The sequence below is a fragment of the Canis lupus genome, chromosome X (genome assembly GCF_003254725.2).
Source record: "Canis lupus dingo isolate Sandy chromosome X, ASM325472v2, whole genome shotgun sequence".
Lineage (NCBI taxonomy): Eukaryota > Metazoa > Chordata > Mammalia > Carnivora > Canidae > Canis > Canis lupus.
Window position 1 is genome coordinate 105583488 of NC_064281.1, and position 27298 is coordinate 105610785.

Consider the following 27298-nt stretch of genomic DNA (forward strand, 5'->3'; position numbering starts at 1 on the left):
ATAAAAATTCAATTAATTTGTTGCCTGAGCAATTGCCTTTTAAATTTCTAACAAATGGTGGAAATTAGACATAGTTTTAATTATGTAGCACACAAAATCATTATTAATTTATATTCACAATAATATAATATTCCTTTCAACTTGATTCCTATATTAGGAAAATGTTTCTAAAAGTCCCACGATAACTCATTTTCACTGGTAGCTGCGGACCTGGATGTGGTGGATGCTGCTGGTGTCCTATCCAGCTCCCATGACCAGCTAGAGCCCTCATAGCACCTTTGTTTGGTATGCAGTTTCCACTTGCGACCTTCTCTAGTTACTTGCCATTGCCTTATGGGAGCCTGGGAGGCTCCATTGTCCCTCTTCCCAGGTAGCCAGTGATTCTAAGATACAAAGTCCTTGTCCCCTGTCTCAAGACAGGACTACTGCAAGTTTTTCCCCTGAGTCAGGCCAGGGCTAGACTTTACCTGAGGCTACGTCCTTGCTCAGCTCACTCCTGTCTCTATCCTGCTTTGATTCTGACCTTGCCAGGTTTTCTTTTTTTACAATTTTATTTGACAGAGACCGTGTGCAGGAGCAGAAGGAGCAGAGGGAGCAGCAGGCAGAGGGAGAGGGAGAGGGAGAAGCTGCCTCCCCGCTGAGCATGGAGCCCGAAGCTGGGCTCTGTCCCAGGACCTTGAGATCATGACCTGAGCCGAAGCCAGACACTTAAGTGACTGAGCCACCCGGGCGCCCCCAGTCTGTCAGTTTTATGCACCTGGTAGCAGTATCAGCTTCCAGAGAAACCAGCTTCCAGTAGAGCCCTTCCTACCAAGCTCTGGGACTGTGTTTTGTTATTCTCTCCAGAAGTCCCACTCTCTAGCCAAGGGCTATTCTACAGAACTTTCTACGGTGGTGGAAATGTGCTATGTCCATCTGGTCTAATACAGTAGCCACTAGCTACAAGTAGCTATTGAGCATTTACAATGTGGCTAGTAGGACTGAGGAGCCCAGTTTTTTATTTAATCGTAGTTCATTTAAGATTTAAATAGCCACGTGTGGTTAGTGGGTACTGTACTGGATAGCACAGCTCTATCTAAGTCATAGCAGGGACCTTTAGGCAAGTATGAATGGAGAGCAGAGACTATCCAAAATGTTCAATTTGTTTCTTACAGTGAGCAAAAGTATCAGAATGGAGGGGAGTGCAATACCTTATTAGGGAACAGTATACAAGTGAACGGACCTGCTTGTAATTATCAGTGTATGATAATCCTGAGGCAAGCACATTTTATGAACAGAGAAGGCCTTTGGTAAATCTTCAGGGTGTTAAAATCTGTCCTGTATAGTGTGTGCTATAATCGCTCTCAAATAACAGAACTATTTTAAACTGGGCAAGAAAAGTCATTAGAAGTCAGTTTGATAATGGTCACGTCATTAGCCCTTACACACATAAATGTGAATCTGTATCACCATGATGCTTGCAATGAGAATTTCCTATAGTAATAAAAAGTAACATAAAGTAACTTGAGCTTGTCTTTGACTTGACAACTTTCCCTGTATTGTGAACCTAAACCATGAGACAGTTTGCTCTTGGTCTCATTGAAAATATGTAAAGCATACCTATTATACCTCATTATTTCTCTAACACCCCTCCCCACCTTTGCTTGTGAGCCCACAACATGAGTCAGGAAGAGAGAGCAAACCTTTGGTGCGAACGGCCATCTAGGAGAGTGCTAAGGATGGTTTGGGGGTAAAATATCTAATCGTGGGGTTTTTTTTATTATTACTCAGGAGACACACACACACACACACAGAGGCAGAGACATAGGCAGAGGGAGAAGCAGGCTCCCCGTGGGGAGCCCAGTGAGGTACTCAGTCCCAGGACCCCAGCATCACACCCTGAGCCAAGGCAGGTGCTCAACCACTGAGCCACCCACGTGTTCCTCTCATCAGTTTTATTATTTTGAATTTGCGACCTGATCCTAGAAAAGAGCAACATTAGAAAGAGACGTCGGGTGGGGGTGGGGGCCAGGGGGTTGAAATGGGTGATGGGGATGAAGGAGGGCACTTGTGATGAGCACCGGATGTTGTACATAAGTGATGAATCACTAAATTCTATACCTGAAACTAACACTACACTGTATGTTAACTAACTGGACTTTAAATAAAAACTTGGCAGGGAAAAAGAGGTCAGTATGCCAGTCTCTAGAACCAGAGTAACAGTGCTTTCCAAAAACCCCAACAGGTGATAACCTAACCTTAGGGACTTCTACTTTCTGTAGAAGCAAAGAACCCTTATAAAATCTTGTTTTATTTGCTGATTTTTCTACATTTGTCTATAGCATGCAATACAGAAACATGAAAGTTAGCTGACTTTTTTTTGTTGTTGTTAGCTGACCTTTTTAAGAGTCTACATTTAAGCTGGGTAAGGCAACAACTCTCTATGCAGAAAGTAAGTCAACTTGAATTTTATTATGCATAAAGTTCTCTTTCCAAAAAAGAATTCAAGGGACGCCTGGGTGGCTCAGTGGTTGAGCATCTGCCTTCGGCTCAGGGCATGATCCTGGGGTCCCTGGATAGAGTCTCAATTGGGCTCCCTGCAGGGAGCCTGCTTCTCTCTCTGCCTCTCTGTGTGTGTCTCTGATGAATAAAACAAACAAACAAACAAATATTCTTAAAAAAACAAAAAAGAAAAAATTCAATATACCTCAATATACACATATTTAGATATATAAATTTAAACATACATACACGTACTAAATATGATAGGTGGCATTAAGCTTTAAGCCTTATTTTTAATTTTTAAAAAAATCCCTCCCCTTTTTTGCAAGTAATCTCTTTGTGGGGCTCAAACTCACAACCCAAATAAAGATCAAGAGTTGCATACTCCGCCGACTGAGCCAGCCAGGTACCCCTAAACCTTAGTGTTTTTTTTTTAAGATTTTATTTATTTATTCATCAGAGACACAGAGAGAGAGAGAGAGAGAGGGAGAGAGAGAGAGGCAGAGACACAGGCAGAGGGAGAAGCAGGCTCCACGCAGGGAGCCTGATGTGGGACCTGATCCAGGGTCTCCAGGATCACACCCTGGGCTGAAGGTGGCGCTAAATCCCTGAGCCACCCGGGCTGCCCTAAACCTTAGTTGTTTTTTGTTTGTTTGTTTTTTTAACCTTAGTTTTTAAAATAAAATTACTCTTAAGCTTATTATAAGACACTGTTGGATTTTCATATCATGATTTGAATGTTATAACGTAATGCCCAGAGCTTGGTTTCTAATACTGCTAATACTAATCATTTCTATTACTTCTAATACTACTCTCCAATGAAAGGAACCAGTGCTTTTTGGAAAAAACAGCCAATTGTAAGGCTAGGACCGGAAAAGTACAAGATAAGCCTGGAGTATCTTGTGGTGCCAGAAATTAAGGAAGTGCTAAAAGAATGATAGGGAAATTGGGGATCCCTGGGTGGCTCAGCGGTTTAGTGCCTGCCTTCGGCCCAGGGCATGATCCTGGAGTCCCGGGATCGAGTCCCACATTGGGCTCCCTGCGTGAAGCTTACTTCTCCCTCTGTCTGTGTCTCTGCCTCCGTCTCTCTCTCTGAATAAAAAAATAAAAAATCTTAAAAAAATGATAATAGCTACAAAGGGAAATGGGAAATAGCTACAAAGACACAGGAGCCAACATGGAGGGACTCCCAATAGCCAAATTTTGGGCAATTTGGGCAAAATGTAATTAATATTACTGATGGTTCATTACCTACAGGATAAAGTTCCTGAGTCCATGGCAATTTAAATAATTTAAAAACTAATGAGTAAGGTGAAGGCAAAGCTCTTTATTACAGTAGCATTCTAAATAGCAAGTGAAGAAGGAATGATATTAATGGAAAAAGCAAGATTCGACAAACACCCCAGTAATAATTGTTGCAGTCAGAAATCAGCATGGAGGCTAGAATTAGTCAGTGAAAGTCTGATGAGGAACAGAATATTTAGGGTCTCAAACTAGAATGCCTAATAATCCTTATTAATTACAAAGAGGAAACGAGTATGTAGTGAAGCAGTGTGGCAGATACTGCCTTAAGTAATCAATCCAAAGTAGCATCAATAATGGGACAAATTGACAAACATGCTCTTCCTAATATAAAAACACACCATTATGACCGCTGTGTTTCTGGCCCAAAATGGAACACTTGAAACTCCATGGTGTGGTAACATTAGACAAGCCTGAACTGAGGGAAATTCTACCAGCCAGTGCCCTTTGAAAATGTGAAGGTCATAACAGACAAAGACAGGAATTGTTCCAGGAATAAAGAGGTAAAGGAGATTTAAGGAAATACAACATGTGCTCCCAGATCAGATCTTGGTCCAGAAAAGAACAGTAATTGGACAATTGATTAAACTTAGATAAAGATTCTAGATTGGTTAATAATTTTGTATCAGTGTTAATTTCCTGATTTTGATCATTGTACTAGGTGTGGTTATATTAAATGTTAACACTGGGGAAGGGTATACACATCTTGCTCCACTTACAATGGTGTTATGCCCTGATAAAACTACTGTAGGCTGAAAATATTGTAAATCAAAAATGCATTTCCTACAGTTGGGCAAAATCATCTAACGCAAAGCCTAATTTATAATAAAGTGTTGAATATCCCATGTAATGTATTGAATACTGTACTGAAAGTGAAAAACCACAATGGTTGTATGGATGCAGAATGGCTGTCAGTGTACGGGTTGTTCACCCTCATGATCATGTGGCTGACTGGGTGCTGTGGCTCACTGCCACTTCCCAACATCACGAGAGGACTGTATTACATGCCACTAGCCTGGGAAAAGATCAAAATCCAAAATTCCAAGTACACTTTCTACTGAACATGTACTGCCTTCGCACTATCGTAAAGTCAAAAAATTGCAAGTCAAACCATTGTAAGTTGGGAACCATCTGTACTGAGAAGTTTGAGAGAGAAAAACAGAACAGGGAGGTAGGACAATCAAGTGGTGTCCCAGAATTCAAGGGAATAGAGTCAAAAGAACACAATGACAAATAATATCAAATGCAATAAGGAGGACAGTTATAGGCCAAAAATTGTGTCCATTGGATTTGGCAAGATAACAGTCAATGGTGTTGTCCAAGCCAAGCTGTTTTGGCACCACTGTGGGCACAGAAGACAGACCACAGTGAGTGAGGAGGGTGGACAGCAAGTGAGAAAGTTGATAAAGCAAGTATTAACAACTCATGAATCTAGGGCTGCTGAAGAAGATTTTTTTTTAAGATTGTATTTATTTAAGAGGGAGAGAGAGCAGGGGAGGAGCAGAGGGGGAGAGAATCTCAGCAGACTATGGAGCCCAACGCGAGGCTTGATGCCACGACCCTGAAACCACGACCTGAGCAGAAACCAACAGTCTGATGCTTAACTGACTGAGCCACTCAGGCACCCCAAAGAAAGAATTTTTCTAATTAAACAGTTTATTTTTTAAAATCCTAAGGAAGCAGAAAGCAACTTCCATTAGCCATGTGGGATTTTGAGAGTTTTAGAAATTGGTCTATATAAAAGGCCATTTGTAATAATATCAGAAGGCTATAAAATATGTAAGACAAGGACAGTAGGTAGTTGCTAGAAAATTAAGCTCTGCAAATCATAGTTTAATGGTCATTAAGAAGACCCTGATAGAGACATGGAATGTTAGCATAGAGATTGAATGAGGGAACTCTGGGTGATTGGTGGCTGACAACTTTCAGATGAATAGATACAGAGTTTTAAAAGAATTCAATAAGAATACATGGTCCTAGGGGCACCTGGGTGGCTCAATGCTTGAGCATCTGCCTTTGGTTTGGGCTGTGATCCCAGATCCTGGGATCAAGTCTGGCATCAGGGAGCCTGCTTCTCCCTCTGCCTATGTCTCTGCCTCTCTGTGTCTCTAATGAATAAATAAATAGAATCTTTAAAAAGAGAAAAGAATACATGGTCCTATACTAGCACCTGGCCTTACTTGTTATAAACTCATTTCTTTGTTCCAAACTAAAGCCAGCATGCACGACTTAACAACAGCAGTTAACTTCCATTTTGACATTCCTGTCATAAAATATTTTACAAAATCAAATTTTTCTCAGAACCTCCTGGAAATTTTTCCGAGAACATGAGCTATGACATAAAGAGAGGACTTTAAATGCATTCATTCATTCAATTATTCATTTGCTTACTTATTTCTTGGATAAAAGAAACTTGGGTCTGTATGGGCCTGAAGGGAAAGACTAGAAAGAAGGAGATACAAATGCTATGGGAGAATAAGAGTAGATATTTGACAGAGACCAGTACCACAGGTGATGGATTGCAGGCCACAGACGGGTCTGCTGGTCAGAGGAGGGGCTCCTCAGCTCTGGGTCTGGAGGAGAGAAGAGACACAGTGTAGATGTGTATGGCAGGGACTGATGTGCTTCCTGTTTCCTCCACTCTCTTCATGAGCTATTGGGTTGAGTCAACCCCTCTAGAGTGAGGATGATGAAGTTGAACAGGGACATTCAGAACATTCCTGAGAGGAGTAAGACAGGATGCTGAACAAGGACTCGTGAAGGATTGTGAATGGGGTGTTAGGGCCCAGTCCCACGAATCTATGGAGGGACCAGTCTCCACGATTGTGGGATTTTCTCCAGTGCCTAGGCGAGGTAGATAGAACAGGTGTGGCTCTGCCATCTGGGCAAAGCAGAGGTGGAAGGGCACAAAGGACTTCCAGCAGTTGGTGAGAGTGGTTCAGGTGGGATCCTGAGCGAAGTGGGAAGTGAGGGAAGCCGGGGGCAGAGTGGCTGATCAGGGAATGGGAAGTCTCTCCCGTGGGCCTGAAGCACAGTTATGATAGGCAAGGTGGTCCAGGATGCCCGGAGAGGAAGGAAATCAGGGTGAGAAGTTGGGACACCATAGTGGAGAGATGCCATCCAGCACCCCCCCCCCCCCCCCGGCCACCGGCCCTACAGCACTGTAGGGGAGCTATACATTCCAGTTTGCCTGGGATTGTTATTGCAGCAACTTATCCAATTCAGCATTTGTCTGAGAGGTTTTGTTTTCCCACCCAGGGTAAGTATTAATAACTGAATCAACATAAGTCAGGATGGGGCTGTGGGACCACCACCTTTTAATTCTAGCTTCTGCCTCAGTCTTCTTTGCCTACCAGCCTGTGCAGTACATACGGAGAGAAGCAAATTCTCACTTTAATACAGTTAGACCTAAATGGCAACCAGTGATAACCCTTCTCCCTTTCTCTAATCTTTTCTAAATAGTATGTAACCCTCTCAAGGACAGCATGCTGGGTGTTCATCGATAACAGAGTGCACTCAGACCTTAGAAGTTAAAGACAACCGACTCATGCTTGTCCCAGGCAGGGACGAGAGGGAACATTCACCACTGTGTGCCCCTTTGTTGGACACTTGGGGTTCCAGAAGGGTATGCCGGCCATTTGTGCCCATGCCAAAGCCTACGAGATACAGGAAGCTGCCCAGCCATGAGTTGGTAGGCCAGTGGACATAGCGAATTACATCTTTACATGTACATAAAGTATACTAAGGAAACAGAGACTGAGGTGTCGTGCCATAGAACAGAGTAAGTCACCTGAATGCTCTCAGTGCAGTGGTTATGTCATTCATTATATGGTGCAAATCTACAACACCCTTTTTTCCTACAAATTTGCAGTTCACCCTTTTCGGCACATGATTCAAAAACTAAAGTGCAAGATTAATGCAAAATTAAATGCCATATTTGTTACTCAAGACATTGATCATGACTGTGTAACATGAACAAAACAGTTGGCAATGCTTTATCATCCACGCGCATGGAGCACATGGCTATCACTGACCACAGGAAAACCAGGGGCATAAATTTGCAGAGACAGCTTCAGCATCAACCTCACAGGTTTGTAGTTATTTTAAGGAGGCTGTGCCCAAAGATGATGATTTAATGGGGTGCAGCTGCAGAGAGGGTATTTACGTATTGCTCTGTGAATGGCTTGTTTAGATCAACTGACTGTTCTTCAACATTCATTTGTTCATTTTGATTTCAAGTGTCCTGTACCACACTTGATCTTAGCCAAAAGGCCGAGAAGTGATCAAGTGTCCTGTACACGACAAAAAGTGTAGTGAGAGCTTTAAATAAGTAGCTCTATTTTCAGGGCTTCACAGTTAAATGATGTCAGTTATATGATGCCATCTATATCATTAGATATTTCAAATAGAAAATCAGTTGTATTAGCGCTCTCTGGAGAAACAGAACCCCATGTGTGTATGAGCCAGAGACAGAGGGGAGGGGGAGGGGAGGAGATAGAGAAGGAGGGGAGAAAATGAAAGGCAGCGAGAGAGATTTATTTTAAGGAATTAGCTTACACGTTTGTGGAGGCTTGACGAGTCCAAAATCTGATGGGGGAGGCCGGCTGGCTGGACACTGCCGGAGGAGTTGCAGTTCCAGTCCGAAGGCGGTCTGCTGGCAAAATTCCTCCTTGCTTAGCGGAGGTCAGCCTTTGCTCTATTCAGGCCTTCAAATGATTGGAGGAGGCCCGTCCACATTGTGGAGGGTAATCTGCTGTAGCCAAAGTCCACTGATTTAAATGTTAATCTCACCCAAAAACACACCTTTACAGAAACAGTCAGAATAATGTTTGTTCAGATATCTGGGTATTGTGGCCCAGCCAAGGTGACACATAAAATTAACTGTCAGTTTTGTTAATTCCAATACTGGTTCAGTTTTCATCCAGTTCATGGAGTCAAAGCAAAGCTTAGAGAAATGTATTCTGATGAAGGTGGAACATCCAAGATCACTAGGAAGGCTACTCTAAATTTAACATAAAAATTTAACACTTAGAGGGACGCCTGGGTAGTTCAGTTGGTTAAGCATCTGCCTTCCGCTCTGGTCATGATCCCAGAGTCCTGGGATCAAGTCCTGCATCGGGCCCCCTGCTCAGCAGGGAGTCTGCTTCTCCCTCTGTTTGCCATTCCCCGTTTGTGCTCTCTCTCCCTCTCTCTGACAAATGAATAAATAAAAGTCTTTTAAAAAATTCAACATTTAGGGACGCCTGGGTAGCGTCAGCGGTTGAGTGTCTGCCTTTGGCTCAGGGCATGATCCCGGATTCCTTTCCTTATCTCTTCCTGCATGCAAATATTTTAGTAAAACAGTGGCATACTTAGCATATTTGACACAGAATAGATAATTTTTAATTTAAAAAATGACAAAATTGGGGCACTTAGGTGGCTCAAGCAGTTAAGCACCTGATTCTCGATTTCAGCTCATGTCATGATTTCAGGGTTGTGAGTTCAAGCCCGGAGTTGGGCTCTGCGCTGGGTGTGGAGCCTTCTTGAGATTCTCTCTCTCCCTATCCCTCTCCTGGTGTGCACCTGCACACTCTGTCTCTCAAAAAAAAAAAGACAAAATGATTTTGTCTATATGAAAATTTTATTTCCTGTAATAGTAATAGCTATTTTCTTGATTTCTTTTTAGGACTTAAGACAATTATAATTTTAATTTTTCAAGTTTTTAAAAAGTAGGCTCCATACCCAGTGTGGGGCTTAACTCTCAACCCTGAGATCAAGAGTCACATGCTCTACTGACTGAGCCAGCCAGGTGCCCCAACTATTACAATTTTAAAATAACACATTTCAGGGACACCTGTGGGGCTCAGCAGTTGAACATCTGCCTTCAGCTCAAGTCATGATGCCGGGGTCCTGGGATCGAGTCCAGCATCAGGCTCCATGCAGGGAACCTGCTTCTCCCTCTGCCTATGTCTCTGCCTCTCTCTATGTGTCTCTCATGAATAAATAATTTTTTAAAAATTAAAAAAAATAACATTTTGATTTTAAATATATTGTCCAAATTCAGCAATACATTTCATCTGTGAACCGGATTTTCACTTACCAAACAGAAGTATTACATCTTGCAAGTTTCACTATTTGCTGTTTTAAATTTTAAACACAAATAAAAGCTCCAAGCTGTCATAGAGTAACAGGATGGAAATAATAGTACTATTTGTCTTTACAGTTAGCAGGCTATCACTGTTTATTTCAAACCCCTGAGAATTCAGGAGTATGTGCTACCACAGGGGTTGGAGAAAGAAGAAACTGCAAGCCACAAACAAGCCAGAAGGGCTCTGAAGTGTTGGATTACCTACTTTAGAAACAAATGTGGCAGGCGGGGCAGGGGTGGGGGTGGGGGGGTGGGGGCTGGATGTGTACCTGAGTGGCTCATTTGTTTTAAGTGTCCAACTCCTGATCTCAGGGTCCTGAGTTCAAGACCCACCTTTAGCTCCAGGCTGGGCATGGAACTTACTTTAAAAAAAAAAGAGAGAGAGGGACACCTGGGTGGCTTGGTGGTTGGGCATCTGCCTTTGGCTCAGGGCATGATCCTGGAGTCCCAGGATTGAGTCCCATTATCGGGCTCCCTGCATGGAGCCCGGTTCTCTGCCTATGTCTCTGCCTCTCTCTATCTGTGTCTCTCGTGAATAAATAAATTAAATCTTTAAAACATAAAAAAGAGAGAAACAAATGTAGCTGAGTCCACATGTGCCAGGGGCCCAACATATAACTGTAAGTGCTCTAACTCCTGGTGGAACACAATGTTTGTTAAAAGGATAAGTAATAAAAATGTGCTGATATGAACCTCAAAGTCTATATCCAATAGAAATGCATTCATGTGTTTATGTACAAAATAGGTACGAAATGTTCACAGCAGCACTATTTGCAATAAACCAAACCTGGAAACTGACCAAATGTCCATCAGTAGAATAACAAATAAGAAGTCTTAGATGCTAGAAGGATAGAGTGAAGAATTGTTTAAGGTAATAATATGGAACGCATAGCATTGTTATTAACATTTTTTGAAGCAAGAGCTATGCTAGGCATTCTTGCATAATTTTGTTTAATCCTCACCATGCCCTGTGGTTGAGATATAAATTATCGTCAGGGATCCCTGGGTGGCGCAGCGGTTTGGCGCCTGCCTTTGGCCCAGGGTGCGATCCTGGAGACCCGGGATCGAATCCCACGTCGGGCTCCTGGTGCATGGAGCCTGCTTCTCCCTCTGCCTGTGTCTCTGCCTCTCTCTCTCTCTCTGTGACTATCATAAAAAAAAAATTAAAAAAAAATTATCTTCATTTGACATATAAGGAAACTGAGGCACACAGAGGCCGAGGATCCTGCTCAAGGTATAACACTAGCTAGTGGTGAACTCAACTCAGGATTTAAACTCAGATCTCAGTCCAAACCCCACATGTACCTTTTCCATTATAGTCTGTTATCACTCCATGATAGATAGGGGAGGCAGAAAAACTCAGACACTATGGTGTTCCCAGACTCATACACGATAAAATCACAACTGCTATTCTTTCTTGGGCACCTACTACGAGGCAAGTAGTATGCTAGGTGCTTTACATAAGTGATTTTTACAATTCTCACAATAAACCTTCATAGGAAGAATTATTCTCATTTTTTTTATGAAGGCTCAGAGTTCAATGACGCCCAGGTTCACAAATCTCTTACCATCACATATCCTCAGTGGCCCTAATAGAGGACACCTAGCATGCGCTGGGCACTCTGGTGGGTGCCGGAGCTGTAGGAACGGCAGGAATGGAACAACTGTTATTTGCTTACCTGACTTACGTGAGACTAGGGGAGGATCCCCCCTCAACCCGCCCCAATTCCAAACAGGAATTTGTGGAGGCAAAAATAAAGATCAGTAATAGCAACGGTTCCCACTTCCTGATTATGCAATGTCCTAGGTACTGTGCCGTCTACATGCGTATGCGCACACAGATGCCGCGTCTAATCCTCACAACAATCCCGTTAATATCCTCACTTTACTGAGACGAAAAGAGGCTCAGGAAGTCTGATTCGCACAAGGTCACAGAGCAGTAAGGTGTCCCCCGCCGGATGTGTACCCTGATCTGCTCACCCTAGGGCTCCTAGGTCTGAACTCACACACCCTGTTAAAGTTTTTTGGTAGAACTGGGCCACCAGTCGGGCAAACGGAATCCGCAATGCGGTCCAAGGTCTTGGGAAGGAGACGCCGGGCGAGAGGAGCACGTGGTGACTGCAAGCGGAAGAGCCGGAGCCCAGTTTAGCGCACTGGGAAGAAGGCGGCGACAGGTCTGGGAATCCTGGAGCCGGAGGTCCCGCTGGGAGACCCAGGGAAAACGGGACACAGGATGCGCGCTAGGAGTCGCCGCTTCTTCCGGAGGAAAATTCCCACCTCGTGCGCTTGGAAACCCGCAGGCGCCGGCGGAGACTACCGGGCGGCCTGTGGGCGGAGCCGGGGGCGGGGCGGAGCCGGGGGCGGGGCGAGCCGGGGGCGGGGCGAGCCGGGGCGGGGCCTGTTAGGCTCGGCTTGGCGGCGGCGGCGGCCTAGAGCGCAACGGCAGAGCAAATCTCTCCGCTTTCCCGCGGGTCGCCGCCTTCTGCAGGAGAACCTCCGCCTCCTCTGCTGCAACGCCGGCTTCCTCCTGTTCAGGCTGCCGTCAGCCCCCGCGCCCGCCGGCTTCGTAATGGCGACCCGCAGCCCCAGCGTCGTGGTGAGCAGTTTGGCCCGCCCGGCCGTGGCGGCGGCTGGCGGCCCCTGAGGCGCGCGGCCCGCAGTGCGGCCGCCGGGGCCCGGGGTGGCCCGGGGAAGCCCGGAGGGGCGGGAGGCGGCCGCTGCGTCCCGGCTCGGGCTTTACGTCACGCAGGGCGGCGTGGGAGACGGATGGCGAGGTGTGGGGTGGGTGCCCCGGGACATGCCCGGCCTGGAGGGCTGCGTGTGGGAGGAGAGGGTGGAAATGGCGTTTTGGTTGACTTGTGCCGCTGGGGAGCGTGCTGCGGGGAGGGGCCCGCGGGCCAGTTTGGGGATGATCTGGCGCGCCGCGCGGGTCGGGGGGGGGGTGCGTTTTTTCGGAGAGGCCCTTCTCTAAACTGGGGGTATGCTGCCCAGGCCCTGTGTAGAGGGTCCAGGCATGGAATGACCACATAGGGCACGCAGAGACTGGCATTTGCACCCAGTTCCGCAAATACCATAATGACTGTGCGAATGCGCATTGCCTGGTCGAATCCTCACAGCAACCTTGGTAGCGGTAACCATACCTACCTTTTTGCATACAAGGAAATACTGAGACGATATTAGGTAATTTTCCCACGGCCCAGAGGTATCCAGGTCTCGAAATCAGATAAGCCTCAATCTGGATCCTATGCTCTTTGATCCTACAGGGACAAAAAATGCGAATCTGGTCCTTACCTTCAAGGACATTCATACCATCATCAATCAGCCTCTGGTATCTTGTCTCCAACCTCATTGGTTCTTTTTGTTTCTCGAACAAACCAAGCTGCATCGCACCCCCCACCTTTCCGATCATGCTTGCTAAAATGGCCAACACCCCTGCCAAACAGTTAGATGCCTTCGTCTGCATCGTCATCGTCATCGTCATATTATTTTCACAGTTACCCAATTACCTGTTGATCGTCTCTCATTAATCATAAACTTTATAAGGTCAGGGACCACCACTGTATTCCCAGCACATAGGATGGTGCCTGGCATGTAATAAATTCTCAATAATGGTTTGTTAAATGATTAAATTAAATAATTAATCCTTTAAGCCCTTAAAAAGGAAGGATTCTGTTGATATTAGGCAATGTGGCTTAAGGTAAAGACCAATGCTCTTAATGGAGTTAGGCCTGGAATCCTGCTTGTTTGGGCTATTTACTAGCTGTGTGGCCTTGGGTAACTTACATCACCTTTCTGAGCTAAAGTGTCTTTAATGTATTGCTGAGGTGCTAGCTGCCACTTGGTGTTACTGAAAAGATTGTAAGACTGTCTGCAGTCTGAACAACCTTTCCATGGTCCTTGACTGGGAATAGTAATAGTAGCTATCATTGTGTTTACCGATATAGTCCTATTTAGTCCTCAAAACAACCCTGTAACAATAGCATGATGATTTTTTCCAGTTTTATTTATTTATTAGAGAGGGGAGGTGGGGAGAGAGCCTCAAGCAGATTCCCTGATAAGCAGGGAGCCTAATGCTGCTGGATCCAGGACTCTTGAGATGAATTAGCATGATTATGACCATTTTACAGAGGAGGAATCTTTGAAGCCTCGGAGAGGGTAATTTAACCTCTCACTATACCCACATGGCACATTTATAAAGAGGAACTCAGACTCAAACCTAGGTCTCTCTCAAGAGCCTATGCTTAAAATGGTACACTAATAGTGGGTGCTCAAAAAATGGTGGGCGCTGTTGTTTTTATTCAGTTGCTGAGGAAGTTAGATACTTTTAACTTTGGGGTATAATGCCTGCCCCAGCACACAGTGAATTATTTTTGTTAGAACTACTAGTTTTGTTTCAACATTAAGATCTTCATTGTGTTTTTGGTTTGCAAATTCCTGTTCCTTTTTTTATTTCCTTCCCAGAAATTCTCTGCATGTTAGTAATAACAAACACTCATATAGTGTTTACTATGTGCTGGTTTCTTTTCTAAGCCCTTTAGGTATAATTAACTGGTTTGATATTTTTAATTTATTTTTGATTTTTCAATGATTTTTAAATAATTAAAAAAAAAGATTTCATTTATTTGACCGAGAACAAGCTAGCACAAGCAGGGGGAGTGGCAGGGAGAGGGAGAAGCAGGAGCAGGCTCCCTGCTGAGCAGGGAGCCAGACATGGGGCTCTATCCCCAGACCCTGGGATCATGACCTGAGGCAAAGGCAAATGCTTAACCGACTTAGCCACTTAGGTGCCCTGGTTTGATATTTTTACTTATTTATTTGACAGAGAATGAGAGAGCACAAGAAGGGGAAGCAGCAGGTAGAGGGAGAGGAAGAAGCAGGCAACCTGCTCAGGGAGCTTCAGCTCATGAACTGAGCTGAAGGCAGATGCTTAACCAACTGAGCAGGCACCCCATGGTTTGATATTTTTAAATTTAAAAAGAAATTTATGTGGCTCAGAGAGAGTAAGTAACTTACCCAAGATCACCCAGCAATGCTAGGATTTGAATCTAAGTTATCTGGCCTGAATCTGCTCTTAACCTCTCCATTTTTAAGTTAGTAGTAACAATAGTAGGTATTTATTTAGTATTTACTATGTCTTAGGCATTGAAGTAAGTATTTTGCAGATATTACCTAGTGTAAACGTCCCAGAGTTACAAAATAGGTTTGCTATGAGGTAGGTAAACACTAGCATGACCTTGGAAGCACAGATGGTGAAGTGACTTGCCTGACATCACAGGTGAAATTGGCCCCCAGATCTGCCTGATACAACCCATGCTGCTTGTATTAAACTGCCAGGGGAAACTTGCACACACATGAACTAAGAACAAGCTTCTGGATTTTTGCACATTAATGTGAAACATCAGATAAGCATTATGAGTGTATTCGGTCTTCTGAATTTCAGGATGGTAGTGCTAGATGTGTAATGTACTACCCAGTCAATAATTTTCACAGAATTTTTTTTTTTTTATTTTCACAGAATTGATAGACTAGTGCAATTTTTTTGGGTCCACAGCCCTATAATTGTTATCAAACAGGGTTTTAGACTAACATCAGTCAATGTAGACCAGAATTATTCTCTGTGATCACCAAGAAATGGAGCAGTTCGGTTTGGAGGCTTCTGCAAATTGAGTAATGTGACATGTGTACTGTAGATTCATCTTGTTTTCTGTCCATTGTTGGTATCTGGATATTGCAGAAAGTCCATAGGCAGGAATTGGGAAAAGGGCAAAAAGACCAACCAGATCAGCAGAGAAGAGGGGTCTTGGGAGCTTTCTTTTAGTTTTCTTATAGTTCATCAGGTAGTAACTGGGCCATTTCATGTGAAGAAATGCTAAGAATGCACTTAGCCTTCTTTCTTTCTGTAATTTTATCCTGTGTGGATTCAGTAAGACTCATAGGCTGTAAAAGTGTCAACCACCTTTGTTAATATCAATAGAGAGACTCCATTGTTACTTTGCCACCAAATTACTAACATTTAGAATAAGTTGCTGCTAATAAGAATTCATACAAACTTGGAATTGCTATGGAACTACTCTCTTTAACAGTGTGCTTCTGATAATTGATAGGTATATATTTTTTTGTTCAGAATGCACATGGTTATTATTCCACTATGCACACTAATCAAAGGAAAGATCATAGTGTAGGATAAATTCATGTATTTGCACATATAGTAGTTATAGGCCGACCTACTTAGGAGCAGCTAATAATTTACCCCTGGGTTGAATAATTAAGAGTGTTGATTTTAAGGGTGTCTGGGTGGCTCAGTCAGTTGAACGTCCAGCTCTTGATTTTGGTTCCAGTCATGATCTCAGGGTCCTGCACTGGGCTCCCCACTCAGTGGGGAGTCTGCTTAGGGATTCTCTATCTCCCTCTCTGCACCTCCCTTTAAAATAAATAAATAATTTTTTTAAAAAATGCTGATTTTAACTCTTATAACCCTTAGATTCTTATAAATCTTTTAATTCCTTTACCCCTAGAAGGGAGAGCAAGCAATTTATATATGTAATTTATTTGTAAGACGGATATAAAATTGGAAGATGAACATACTGCTAGCTTTAATTATTTTCACGTTAAGAATTATGTGTATCGGGGATCCCTGGGTGGCTCAGTGGTTTAGGGCCTGCCTTTGGCCCAGGGCACGATCCTAGAGTCCCGGGATCAAGTCCCGCATCGGGCTCCCGGCATGGAGCCTGCTTCTCCCTCTGCCTGTGTCTCTGCCTCTCTCTCTATGTCTATCATAAATAAATAAATAAATCTTTTTTAAAAAGAATTATGTATATCAATGATTCATAATTTTAGTTTTATGATAACCTGGGTTATCACAGATTATTCCAAGGGGATGGCATATACTTTACTTTGGTGTTCTTTAAGAATTTTAATTTATTTTTGAGTTTTTAAAGAATTTTAAAGTATCTGAATATAAAAGGTAGAAATATACTACCCAGCAGTTTCTGCACATTCTAGAAGCTTGGAATTGTTGATTACTAGGAATAAAATAAAATATATTTTATCTATTAATCATACATCTTTTAATTCACATTTTAAGCTCATTTTAAAACTTACTTCCATTTGATCTGGTCTGGAACCACAAACATTGGTATTTTTTGACCACAAAAAACTTAAGCAATCCTAGTTACAGATGATGAATTGATGTTGCTAGTGTTATCTTAGGTTTCCTTGCCTGCTGTAATTGTAGATAATATATTTTTTTAATTAGAAATTTTATGTGTGGGGATCCCTGGGTGGCTCAGCGGTTTGGCGCCAGCCTTTGGCCCAGGGCACAATCCTGGAGTCCCGGGATCGAGTCCCGCGTCGGGCTCCCGGCATGGAGCCTGATTCTCCCTCTGCCTGTGTCTCTGCCTCTCTCTCTCTCTATCATAAATGAATAAATAAAAATATTTTTTAAAAAAAGAAATTTTATGTGCAAAAAAATTTTTAATGTGCAAACCACAAAAATTTTCAATGTGAAAATCATTATACATTGACACACATAATTATTAAGAATCTGTGATGCCAGTTTTACTGGGAAGTAAAATTATTTTGGTCATCTATTATAGCAGAAGTATTGACTATGATTCTAGACAAATGGTAGATGCTGATATTACATTTTTCAATAATCTTACATATTAATAAAAGTACCTTGTAGAGTTTACCTTTAATAAGTGTATTACACATAGGTTAGAATTTGAGAGCTGTGTTCTAAAGCTTGAGGAGATATGGTCAGATTTCTGAACTGCCTGAGTAAAATGGTAAGTAACTCAGAGCTATTAGTAACCTATTCTTTGATTTCCAGTTCAGCCAGAAATGGCCATAGTGGAAACATTGGATCTGGAGAGAAACCATTTTCATTTGTTTACCTCCAAAGGGCTCCCCAAATATTTTTGGGTTGGGCTCTTTCCAAAGCCATCCAGAATCTTCTTTGTGATCTACTTTAGCCATTTTATGTCAAGTTCTTGGTATGGACTGAATAATAGCCATTCCTGCCCAAATTCATATGCTGAAACCCTAACGGCCAGTGTGTGGTAGGTATTTGGTGGGGCCTTTGGGAGGTAATTAGGAGTAGATGAGGTCATGAGGTTGGGGTCCTGGTCATTTAAGAAAAGACACTAAAGATTCCCTCCCCTACCCTCCACTGTACACATAGCTAGGAGAAAGTAGCTGCCTACAAGCCAAGAGGAGAGGTCTCAGAATGAAAACTACTTTGCCAGCATCTTGATCTTGGAATTCCCAGTCTCCAGAACTGTAAAAAATAAATTACTGCTGTTTAAGCCACCCAGTCAGTGGTATTTTGTTAGGGCAGCTCCAGCAGACTAATACAGTTTTTTTGAGAAGGTGTTGGTGACAACCATGTGCTTAGACATGCAACACCAAGTCACCAATAATAAAACATGTGATTTACACTCATACAGAAATGTGATACATTCATCATCAACTATTGCCTAGTTGATTTAGAAAGCTGTACTGATTCAGTATCAGAGACCTGACAGTCACTTTTACTCGGTTTACAGCCTAGGCAACAGAATATAATGACTACTTTAAGCTTGATATTACTTTAGGGGGAGTCATTGGTGTTGGGTTCCAGGTTTGCATTTAGTGTGTATATAACTGCTCTTGATAATCACAGATTTGTGGGCTTGTCAGATTAGATTCAGGTACAAAAAAAAAATTAGATTCAGGTTCAAATGATAGGCTTTGTTGTGCTGTATAGATGTGTGTGTATATGTATGTCTTTTCTACTAGATTATAAGCTCTGAGGGCTCTAAATTGAAAATCATCTTTGTATCCCCCTACAAAATTTATTGCACAGTGCCTTAAAGTGGATGCTGAATGCATTTTATGTAATTTAATATATTGCAATCCCTTCCTAGCAAAGCAACCACTGGATGGTTAACTATCAGATGAGGTTAATAGCAGATAGTAACCAATATCAGGTGGGATACGTAGGAGTTTATAAGATTAAAGGCCGCCAAGTATATTTCTGTCTAGCTCTTGTGGAGATTGAGGTTATTGGACCTGTTTAATATGAAGCTTTGGTGTTTGGGATGAGTAAAAATAAGTTCCTGTTCATTGAATTTTATCTTATTTTATTTATTAATAGTGATGCTCTCTTAAATTCCCACAGTGCTTCACCGATTTCTTTTTCATAGTGCTTTAACACTGTCTTATGGTTATTCATGTACATGTCATGTCTTCTATACTGTAAACCCTTTGAGGGTAGCTATGTCAGATTTGTCTAATCCTCTCTATTATGTACAACATAGTAGATTCTCAATAAATATTTGAGTATTAGTAACAAGAATACAGGTTCTGGATAAGGTTGTCACCATTTTAAAATTAGTATTCTAATATTTAGTCATTATATGTGGATTTAAAAGACTTGGACTTTTCATTAAATGTCAAATTGGGAAAAGTAATGTTGGCGCCTTGTAATCACTTAAATAAATTGCTCTGTATTTGACTTTATATTTGAAATATCTATAAGTAGATGTAATAATATAACAAACCCTCATATACCCATTGCCCAGTTCTGACAACCAACTTCCTATGGCCAGTCGTATATTTCTTAAATTAGGACCCCCATAAATATACCTCATTTGTTTATAGTGAATTCTAGCACAGTTATGAATTCATGCCTAAAGTACCTCAAGCAATGTAAGTTTTAAGAATTTTTCTTTTTGCCTTTTGGGAATAGTTATATTAACATGTTTTTCTATGCTTGAAAGAACAAATCAACTCTTTTAAAAGTTTTATTGTTTTTTTTTTTAAATTCCAGTATAGTTAATATAAAGTGTTACATTAGTTTCAGGTGTACAGTATAATGATTTAACAATTCTTTTTTTTTTAATTTTTTAAAGATTTATTTATTTATTTATTTATTTATTTATTTATTTATTTATGAGAGACACAGAGACAGAGAGAGGCAGAGACACAGGCAGAGGGAGAAGCAGGCCCCACATAGGAAGCCTGATGTGGGACTCCATCCCAGGTCTCCAGGATCATGCCCTGGGCCGAAGGCAGACGCTCAACCGTTGAGCCACCCAGGCATCCCGTGATTTAACAGTTCTGTACATTACTCAGTGCTCATCATGTTAAGTGTACTCTTAATCCCCATCACCTATTTCCCCCATCCTCCCTCCCACCCACCTCTCCTCTAGTAACCCCATCAGTTTGTTCTTCATAGTAAATAGTCTTTTTCTTGGTTTGTCTCTCTCTTTTTTCCTGTTTTCTTAAATTCCACATGAGTGAAATCACATGATATTTATCTTTCTCTGACTTTCAGTTAGCGCATACTCTCTAACTCCGTCCATGTTGTTGCAAATGGCAATATTTCATTCTTTTTATGGTTGAATAGTTTTCCATTGTGTGTGTACACACACACACACACACTACATTTTCTTTATTCATCAACCGATGGACACTTGGGCTGCTTCCGTAGTTTGACTATTATAAATAATGCTGCCATAAGCATAAGGGTACATATGTCCCTTTGAATTAGTGTTTTTGTATTCTTTGGGTAAATACCCAGTGGTGTGATTGCTGAATCTTAGGGTAGTTCTATTTTTAACTTTTTGAGGAACTTCCATACTGTCTTCCACAGTGACTGCAACAATTTCCATTCCCTCCCGCAGTGCGAGAGGGTAGGGTTTCTCCACATCCTCACCAATACATGTTGTTTCTTGTGTTTTTGAGTTTAGCCATTCTGACAGATATGAGGTGATATCCCATTGTAATTTTGACTGCATTTACCTGATGATGAGTGATGTTGAGCATCTTTTCATGTGTCTGTTGGCCATCTGTATGTCTTTGGAGAAATGTCTGTTTATGTCTTCTGCCCATTTTTTAATTGGATTGTTTTTTGGGTGTTGAGTTGTGTCAATTTTTTTTATGTATTTGAGTACTACCCTTTATTGGATATGTCATTTGCAAATATCTTCTCCCATTCAATAGGTTTTCTTTTAGTTTTGTTGATTATTTCCTTAGTAGAAATAGAAGTAGAGTAGAAGTAGAGTAGAAGCTTTTTATTTTGATGTACTTCCAATAGTTTATTTATGCTTTTCTTTCCCTTGCCTCAAGAGACATATCTAGAAAAATACTGCTATGGCCTATGTTGGAGAAATTACTGCCTATGTTCTCTTCTAGGATTTTTATGGTTTCGGGTCACACATTTAGGTCTTTAATCCATTTTGACTTTATTTTTGTGAATGGTGTAGGAAAATGGTCCAGTTTCATTCTTTTGCATGTTGTCCAGTTTTCCCAGCGCAATTTGTTGAAGACACTGTCTTTTTCCCATTGAATATTCTTCCCTGCTTTGTTGAAAATTAAGACCATATAATCATGAGTTTGTTGCTGGGCCTTTTATCCTATTCTGTTGATCTATTTGTCTATTTTTGTGCCAGTACGATACTGATTTGATTACTACAGCTTCCTAGTATAACTTGAAATCTGGAATTGTGATATCTCCAGCTTTTTTTTTTTAATTCCTTTTTCTTCTCTGATTGCTGTGGCTAGGACTTCCATTGGTGAGAGTGGACATCCTCATCTTGTTCATGATCTTAGGAGGGAAGTTCTCAGTTTTTCACCATTGAGTGTACTGTTGTGAGTTTTTCATATATGGCCTTTATTATGTTGATGTATGTTTCCTCTAAGCATATTTTGTTGAGGAATCTTATCATGAATCGTTGTTGTACTTTGTCAGATGCTTTTTCTGAATCTATTGAAATGATCATATAGTGTTTATCCTTTTTCTTACTGATGTGATCTTTTATATTGATTGATTGGCGAATATTGAACCACCTTTGGCATCCCAGGAATAAATATCACTTGATCATGGTGAGTGATTTTTTTAATGTATTGTTGGATTTGGTTTGCTAATATTTTGCTGAGGAATTTTGCATGTATCTTCATTAGAGATAGTGGCTTGTAGTTCTCTTTTTATGTAGTATCTTTTTTATGTAGTATCTTTTTTATCTTTTTTATGTAGTATCTGGTTTTAGCATCAGGGTGGTACCAGCCTCATAGAATGAATTTGGGTTTTCCTTCCTCTTCTATTTATTTTGGAATAGTTTGAGAAAAATAAGTATTAACTCTTCTTTAAATGTTTGGTAGAATTCATCTGTGAAGGCATCTGGTTCTGGACTTTTTGTTTATTGGGAGTTTTTTGATTAGTGATTCAATTTCATTGCTGGTCATCGGTCTCTTCAAATTTTCTATTACTTCCTGATCTGGTTTTGGGAGGTTACTTACATCTAGAAATTTATTCATTTCTTCTAGGTAGTCCTATTTGTTGCCATATAGTGTTTCATAATATTCTCTCATAATCACAAGTCAACACCCTCCTTTTTTTTTTTTTTAAAGCAGGCTTCACACTGGGCAGGGCTTGAACTCATGACCTGGGCTGAGATTAAGAGTCGGACACTTAACCTTCTGAGCCACCCAGGTGCCACATAAGTCAGCCTGTTGACATTAAATGTGATCTATACATCTAATAGGATTGATTGAAAGTAAGAACTTCTGAATTAGAAATTAATTTGGTGTTTTGATAGAGATAGAATTCCTGTTTTAGTGTGTATCCCAGCTGTTCTGTCTATAGCAGTCTGCGTGTCTGGGATGAAATCTGGGCAGAAGTCACATCGGCTTTGATTGAGACAAACCAGACTCTCGAAGTTCTTAGGCTGCCTGCAAAACCTGTAGCTGTTCACTGAGCTACGTCCACAGAAGCTGTAGTCTTTACAATTGTTGCATGTTTCAAAGAGTCCTGGATGGGTCCTGGTTTATGCTTGTGCAGAAGCAGTGAGTACCTAGGAGCAGGTGCTGAGTAAGCTCCAGGGAAGCCATTTTGATGCTCTGGATCTTTTTAGTGTTAAAGCACTAGGAAATGGTACCTTTTCATTCTTGTCAGGTAATAGCAGATACAGCCTGATGAGCTGGACGTGGATGTTTATATCCTACAGGATCTAGCAAGGTCTGTCTTTTCCCAAAGCTTGAACTAAATTTCAGTTTATAAAATTTACAAAAGTCATACTTGATTGTTATATTCTTGGAAAAAACTCCTCTAGGTGACACGAATGTCCCATTTCTATTCTTTTTGTAGTAAATGTGTTCTGAAATACACATGATGTGAATGTTGAGCAGATTATGTTAGCACTTCATCTTAGAGGGTCTGGTAAAATCTTCCCCCACCCAAATAGAATTTTTCTTGCTTTGTGTGAAAGTAATATATGTTTGTTTAAAAGCAAATCAGGGGATCCCTGGTGGCTTAGTGGTTTAGTGCCTGCCTTTGGCCCAGGGCGCGATCCTGGAGTCCCGGGATCGAGTCCCACGTCAGACTCCCGGCATGGAGCCTGCTTCTCCCTCCTCCTGTGTCTCTGCCTCTCTCTCTCTCTCTCTCTTTCATAAATAAATAAATAAATCTTTAAAAAAATAAAAGCAAATCAATGTTGACTTCTAGCCGCCCTCAGACCAGCTGCCAAGTGAGTGCCTTTGCATCACCTGCCACCAGGCCATGCCCATGAGCGTGTCCGGGTCCATCCACTTGGATCACTTCCTGGCCATATGCACAGGTGGACAAGATAGTACCTAAAATTCTACTCAATTCTGAGGAACTCAAAACAGCTTTTGGGACTGAAAAAGTGACAACACAAACCTCAGCCTTCTCAGAATATAATTATGAATTCTGTAGATAATAATATAAATATTAAATATGTATTTTAAAATTTTACTGAAAGCCAAGATGCCTATCCTTAAGCAACTAATACAGTGCTGACTGAAAAGTGCTCACAGGGGGATCCCTGGGTGGCGCAGCGGATTGGCGCCTGCCTTTGGTCCAGGGCGCGATCCTGGAGACCCGGGATCGAATCCCACATCGGGCTCCCGGTGCATGGAGCCTGCTTCTCCCTCTGCCTGTGTCTCTGCCTCTCTCTCTCACTGTGTGCCTATCATAAAAAAAAAAAAAAAGCTTTAAAAAAAAAAAAAAGTGCTCACAGTAGATATTAGTGATACATTGACATGTGATTATGGTTTGGCCAATATTTCTCGAAAACTGCCCAAAACCTAGCATCAGTTTCTTGAATGTGATTTGGAAGATATTTAGTCTTGAATATCATGTGAGGTGTAGAGTATTTAAATCTGGTTTATTTCTTTTTTTTAAGATTTTATTTGTTTATTCATGAGACACACAGAGAGAGACAGAGACACAGGCAGAGGGAGAAGCAGGCTCCCTGTAGGGAGCCCGACGTGGGATTCGATCCCGGGTCTCCAGGATCACACCCTGGGCTGAAGGCAGGCACTAAATATGCTGAGCCACCCTGGGATCCCCCTGATTTATTTCTTTGAATGAATTTTAAACATAATGGCAAGTGAGAATTATAAATCAACTATGATTTTTATTTATTTATTTTAGATTTTATTTATTTATTCATGAGAGACAGAGAGAGAGAGAGGCAGAGACACAGGCAGAGGGAGAAGCTGGCTCCATGCAAGGAGCCTGACATGGGACTCGATCCTGGGTCTCCAGGACCACGCCCTGGGCTGAAGGCGGCGCTAAACCGCTAAGCCACCCAGGCTGCCCTCAACTATGATTTTTAAAAAGTGAAATTGGGGATCCCTGGGTGGCGCAGCGGTTTGGCGCCTGCCTTTGGTCCAGGGCACGATCCTGGAGACCCGGGATCGAGTCCCACATCGTGCTCCCGGTGCATGGAGCCTGCTTCTCCCTCTGCCTATGTCTCTGACTCTCTCTCTCTCTCTCTCTCTCTCTGTGACTATCATAAATAAATAAAAATTAAAAAATAAATAAATAAAAAGTGAAATTGACAATGAAAAAAAAAGGCCATGTCAATATTAAAGTGTGCGGTGCAGCAAGTATCCCCTTATAGTTGACCACTGTTTGGTATATTCTCCTCCATAGCCACCCTTCCTTCTTGTTACTCCTTCCTTTTTTCCTCCTTTCCTTCCTTCCCCCTTCCCCTCCTCACTTCTTGCTTTTATTTTGTTGTATTACAATTTGTTTGTAGATTTTGTTGTAATACATCTTTAAAAATATACCCATACTTTTTATATGTATTTAAAGAAACACATAATACCACAAATAGTTTATAAGAAAGACTACTGAATTTCTTAAAAAGCAATATATATACTCAAGGAAGAAAATGTGGAATATACACTCTAAAGAAATAAAATTGCTGTAACTCTTCTCGAAATAATAGTTTTTATTATATTTTTTCTATATGCATAGGTACATATTTAATACTTATAAAATTATAATTATTGTACATTTTATCACCACAGGTACCACATCGATATTATTAAATACTTTGTATGCTGGGTACTCGGCATACAAAGACAACCAATATATGGTTCTACTTAAGCAATCTTGGAGTATCTGCTATGAAGGCACGTCATGAATTGATTATAAAAATTTCAGACTTCTAACAAGCTTGGGTTTTTAAGAAATCACTTAGCTTTTTAGGTGACCCCCCCCCCCCCCATGAGGTGAGAGAGGCCGGATTTGAGGTGAGGAACAGCAGCTTTTGTTCAGTGTGACATTTTAGCTTGTTAGACTACAGTGTATTAAAATAGTTTTCTACAGCATATTAAAATTTGTTTTGATTTTTTTTAAATTTAGTTTGCCAGAATATAATAATAGCACCCACTGTTCACCTCGTTATGTGACCTCAACGCCCGTCACCCCATTCCCCTTCCTCCCCTTCTACAACCCTTCGTTTCCTAGAGTTAGGAGTCTCTCATGATTTATCTTCCTCTCTAATTTTTCACCACTCAGTTTCCCCCCTTCCCTTATGATCTCTTTCATTATTTCTTATATTCCATATATGAGTGAAACCATATGATAATTGTCTTTCTCCGATTGACTTATTTCACTCAGCATAATACCCTCCAGTTTCACCCACGTCAGTGTAAATGGTAGGTATTCATCCTTTCTGATGGCTATAAATTTTTTTTACTAAAATTTCAAACTTAAAAGTGGAGAGAATAGTAAAATGAATCCCCATATCCTCATCACTCATGTTTAAAATGTTATCGAGATTTTGCCGCATTTGTCTTAACTCTTTAAAGTTTTTTGTTTTCTCTTTGCTGAACTAAAGGAAATTTCATAATCTGTCATTTTACATCTATAGTCTTAACTGTCTCTAAAACATAAGGTTGATTTCTTATATAACTGTAATTCATGATCATACCTACAAAGTTTACAGAAAGTTCTCGAAGTGTCATACCTAAATTGCTCTTATAAGCTAAGGTTTTTTTTTTAAGATTTTATTTCTTCATTCATGAGAAACACAGAGAGAGAGAGGGAGGCAGAGACACAGGCAGAGGGAGAAGCAGGCCCCATGCAGGGAGCTTCATGTGGGACTCGATCCGGGGTCTCCAGGATCACACCCTGGGCTGAAGGTGGCGCTAAACCACTGAGTCACCCGGGCTGCCCTAAGCTAAGGTTTTTTAACATCTAAAGTCAATCCTGTAATGCTGTCATTGAAATGGTCCTATTTCTTTTTCAGATTAGTGATGATGAACCAGGTTATGACCTAGATTTATTTTGTATACCTCATCATTACGCTGAGGATTTGGAAAAAGTGTTTATTCCTCATGGACTAATTATGGACAGGTTAGTAAGATCTTCAATTGAAGTTTTTGGGTTTCTCTATTAATTTCAGGTGTCCGCAAGTGTTTCAAGTAGTTGATATTTGAATAAACTAGGCCAACTTGTCAAATAATAGATGTTTTCTATTTGAGAGCCCTCTTTACACACAAGGTATAGAGAGAGCTTACTAATTACCCAGTGTAAGTCATGGTATACTGGGAATCTGTAGGGAGTAGAATAAAGTACACTGAAGGGAGATTGGAGGAATGAACTCTAGTCACAGTCTTTGATTACTCAACCCTGAACAGGGTAATGGGCTGGGGCTAGATCACATGAAGGGAAGGTCATATTTTGATTAGTATGCATATCTAGCTTGAAAATATCCCCTTAACTGAATTGCAGTGAAATCCCTAACTTGGTCTTTGAATGCTTGCCTTGTATGTCTGGCTATTTAGTTTTTGATTTTAAGATTATAGTATCAGTACATGTCTGTTGTAAAATATTCTAAGGATTGAGGCTATAAATGAGTAAAGTGGGGTTCTCTCCTCTTCAGCCTCCTTTATACAATCCTTCCCTCCACAATGGTTATGCACATACACTGTGTGCAGATATATGTGTGGTTAACTCGAACAACATGGGGGTTAGGCACGCCGACATCCATGCAGTCAAAACGTGTGTATATAACTCTTGACTCCCTCCATAACTTAACTACTGATAGCCTACTGTTGACCAGAAGACTCACCAATAACATAAACAGT

General features: G+C 41.3%; 1 protein-coding gene across 3 annotated transcripts in view; it reads left to right on the plus strand.

Moving 5' to 3' along the window:
• Nucleotides 1-12278: 12278 nt before the first annotated feature.
• Nucleotides 12279-27298, plus strand: part of HPRT1 (hypoxanthine phosphoribosyltransferase 1) — a 38384-nt gene continuing 23364 nt past the window's right edge. The window contains exons 1-2 of one of the 3 annotated variants that reach the window (XM_025431372.3): nt 12279-12506; nt 26458-26564. In XM_025431372.3, the coding sequence (XP_025287157.1) occupies nt 12480-12506; nt 26458-26564 (134 nt within the window). In that variant the 5' untranslated portion in view covers nt 12279-12479. The other 2 variants (XM_025431373.3, XM_025431371.2) reach the window with 2 other exon arrangements.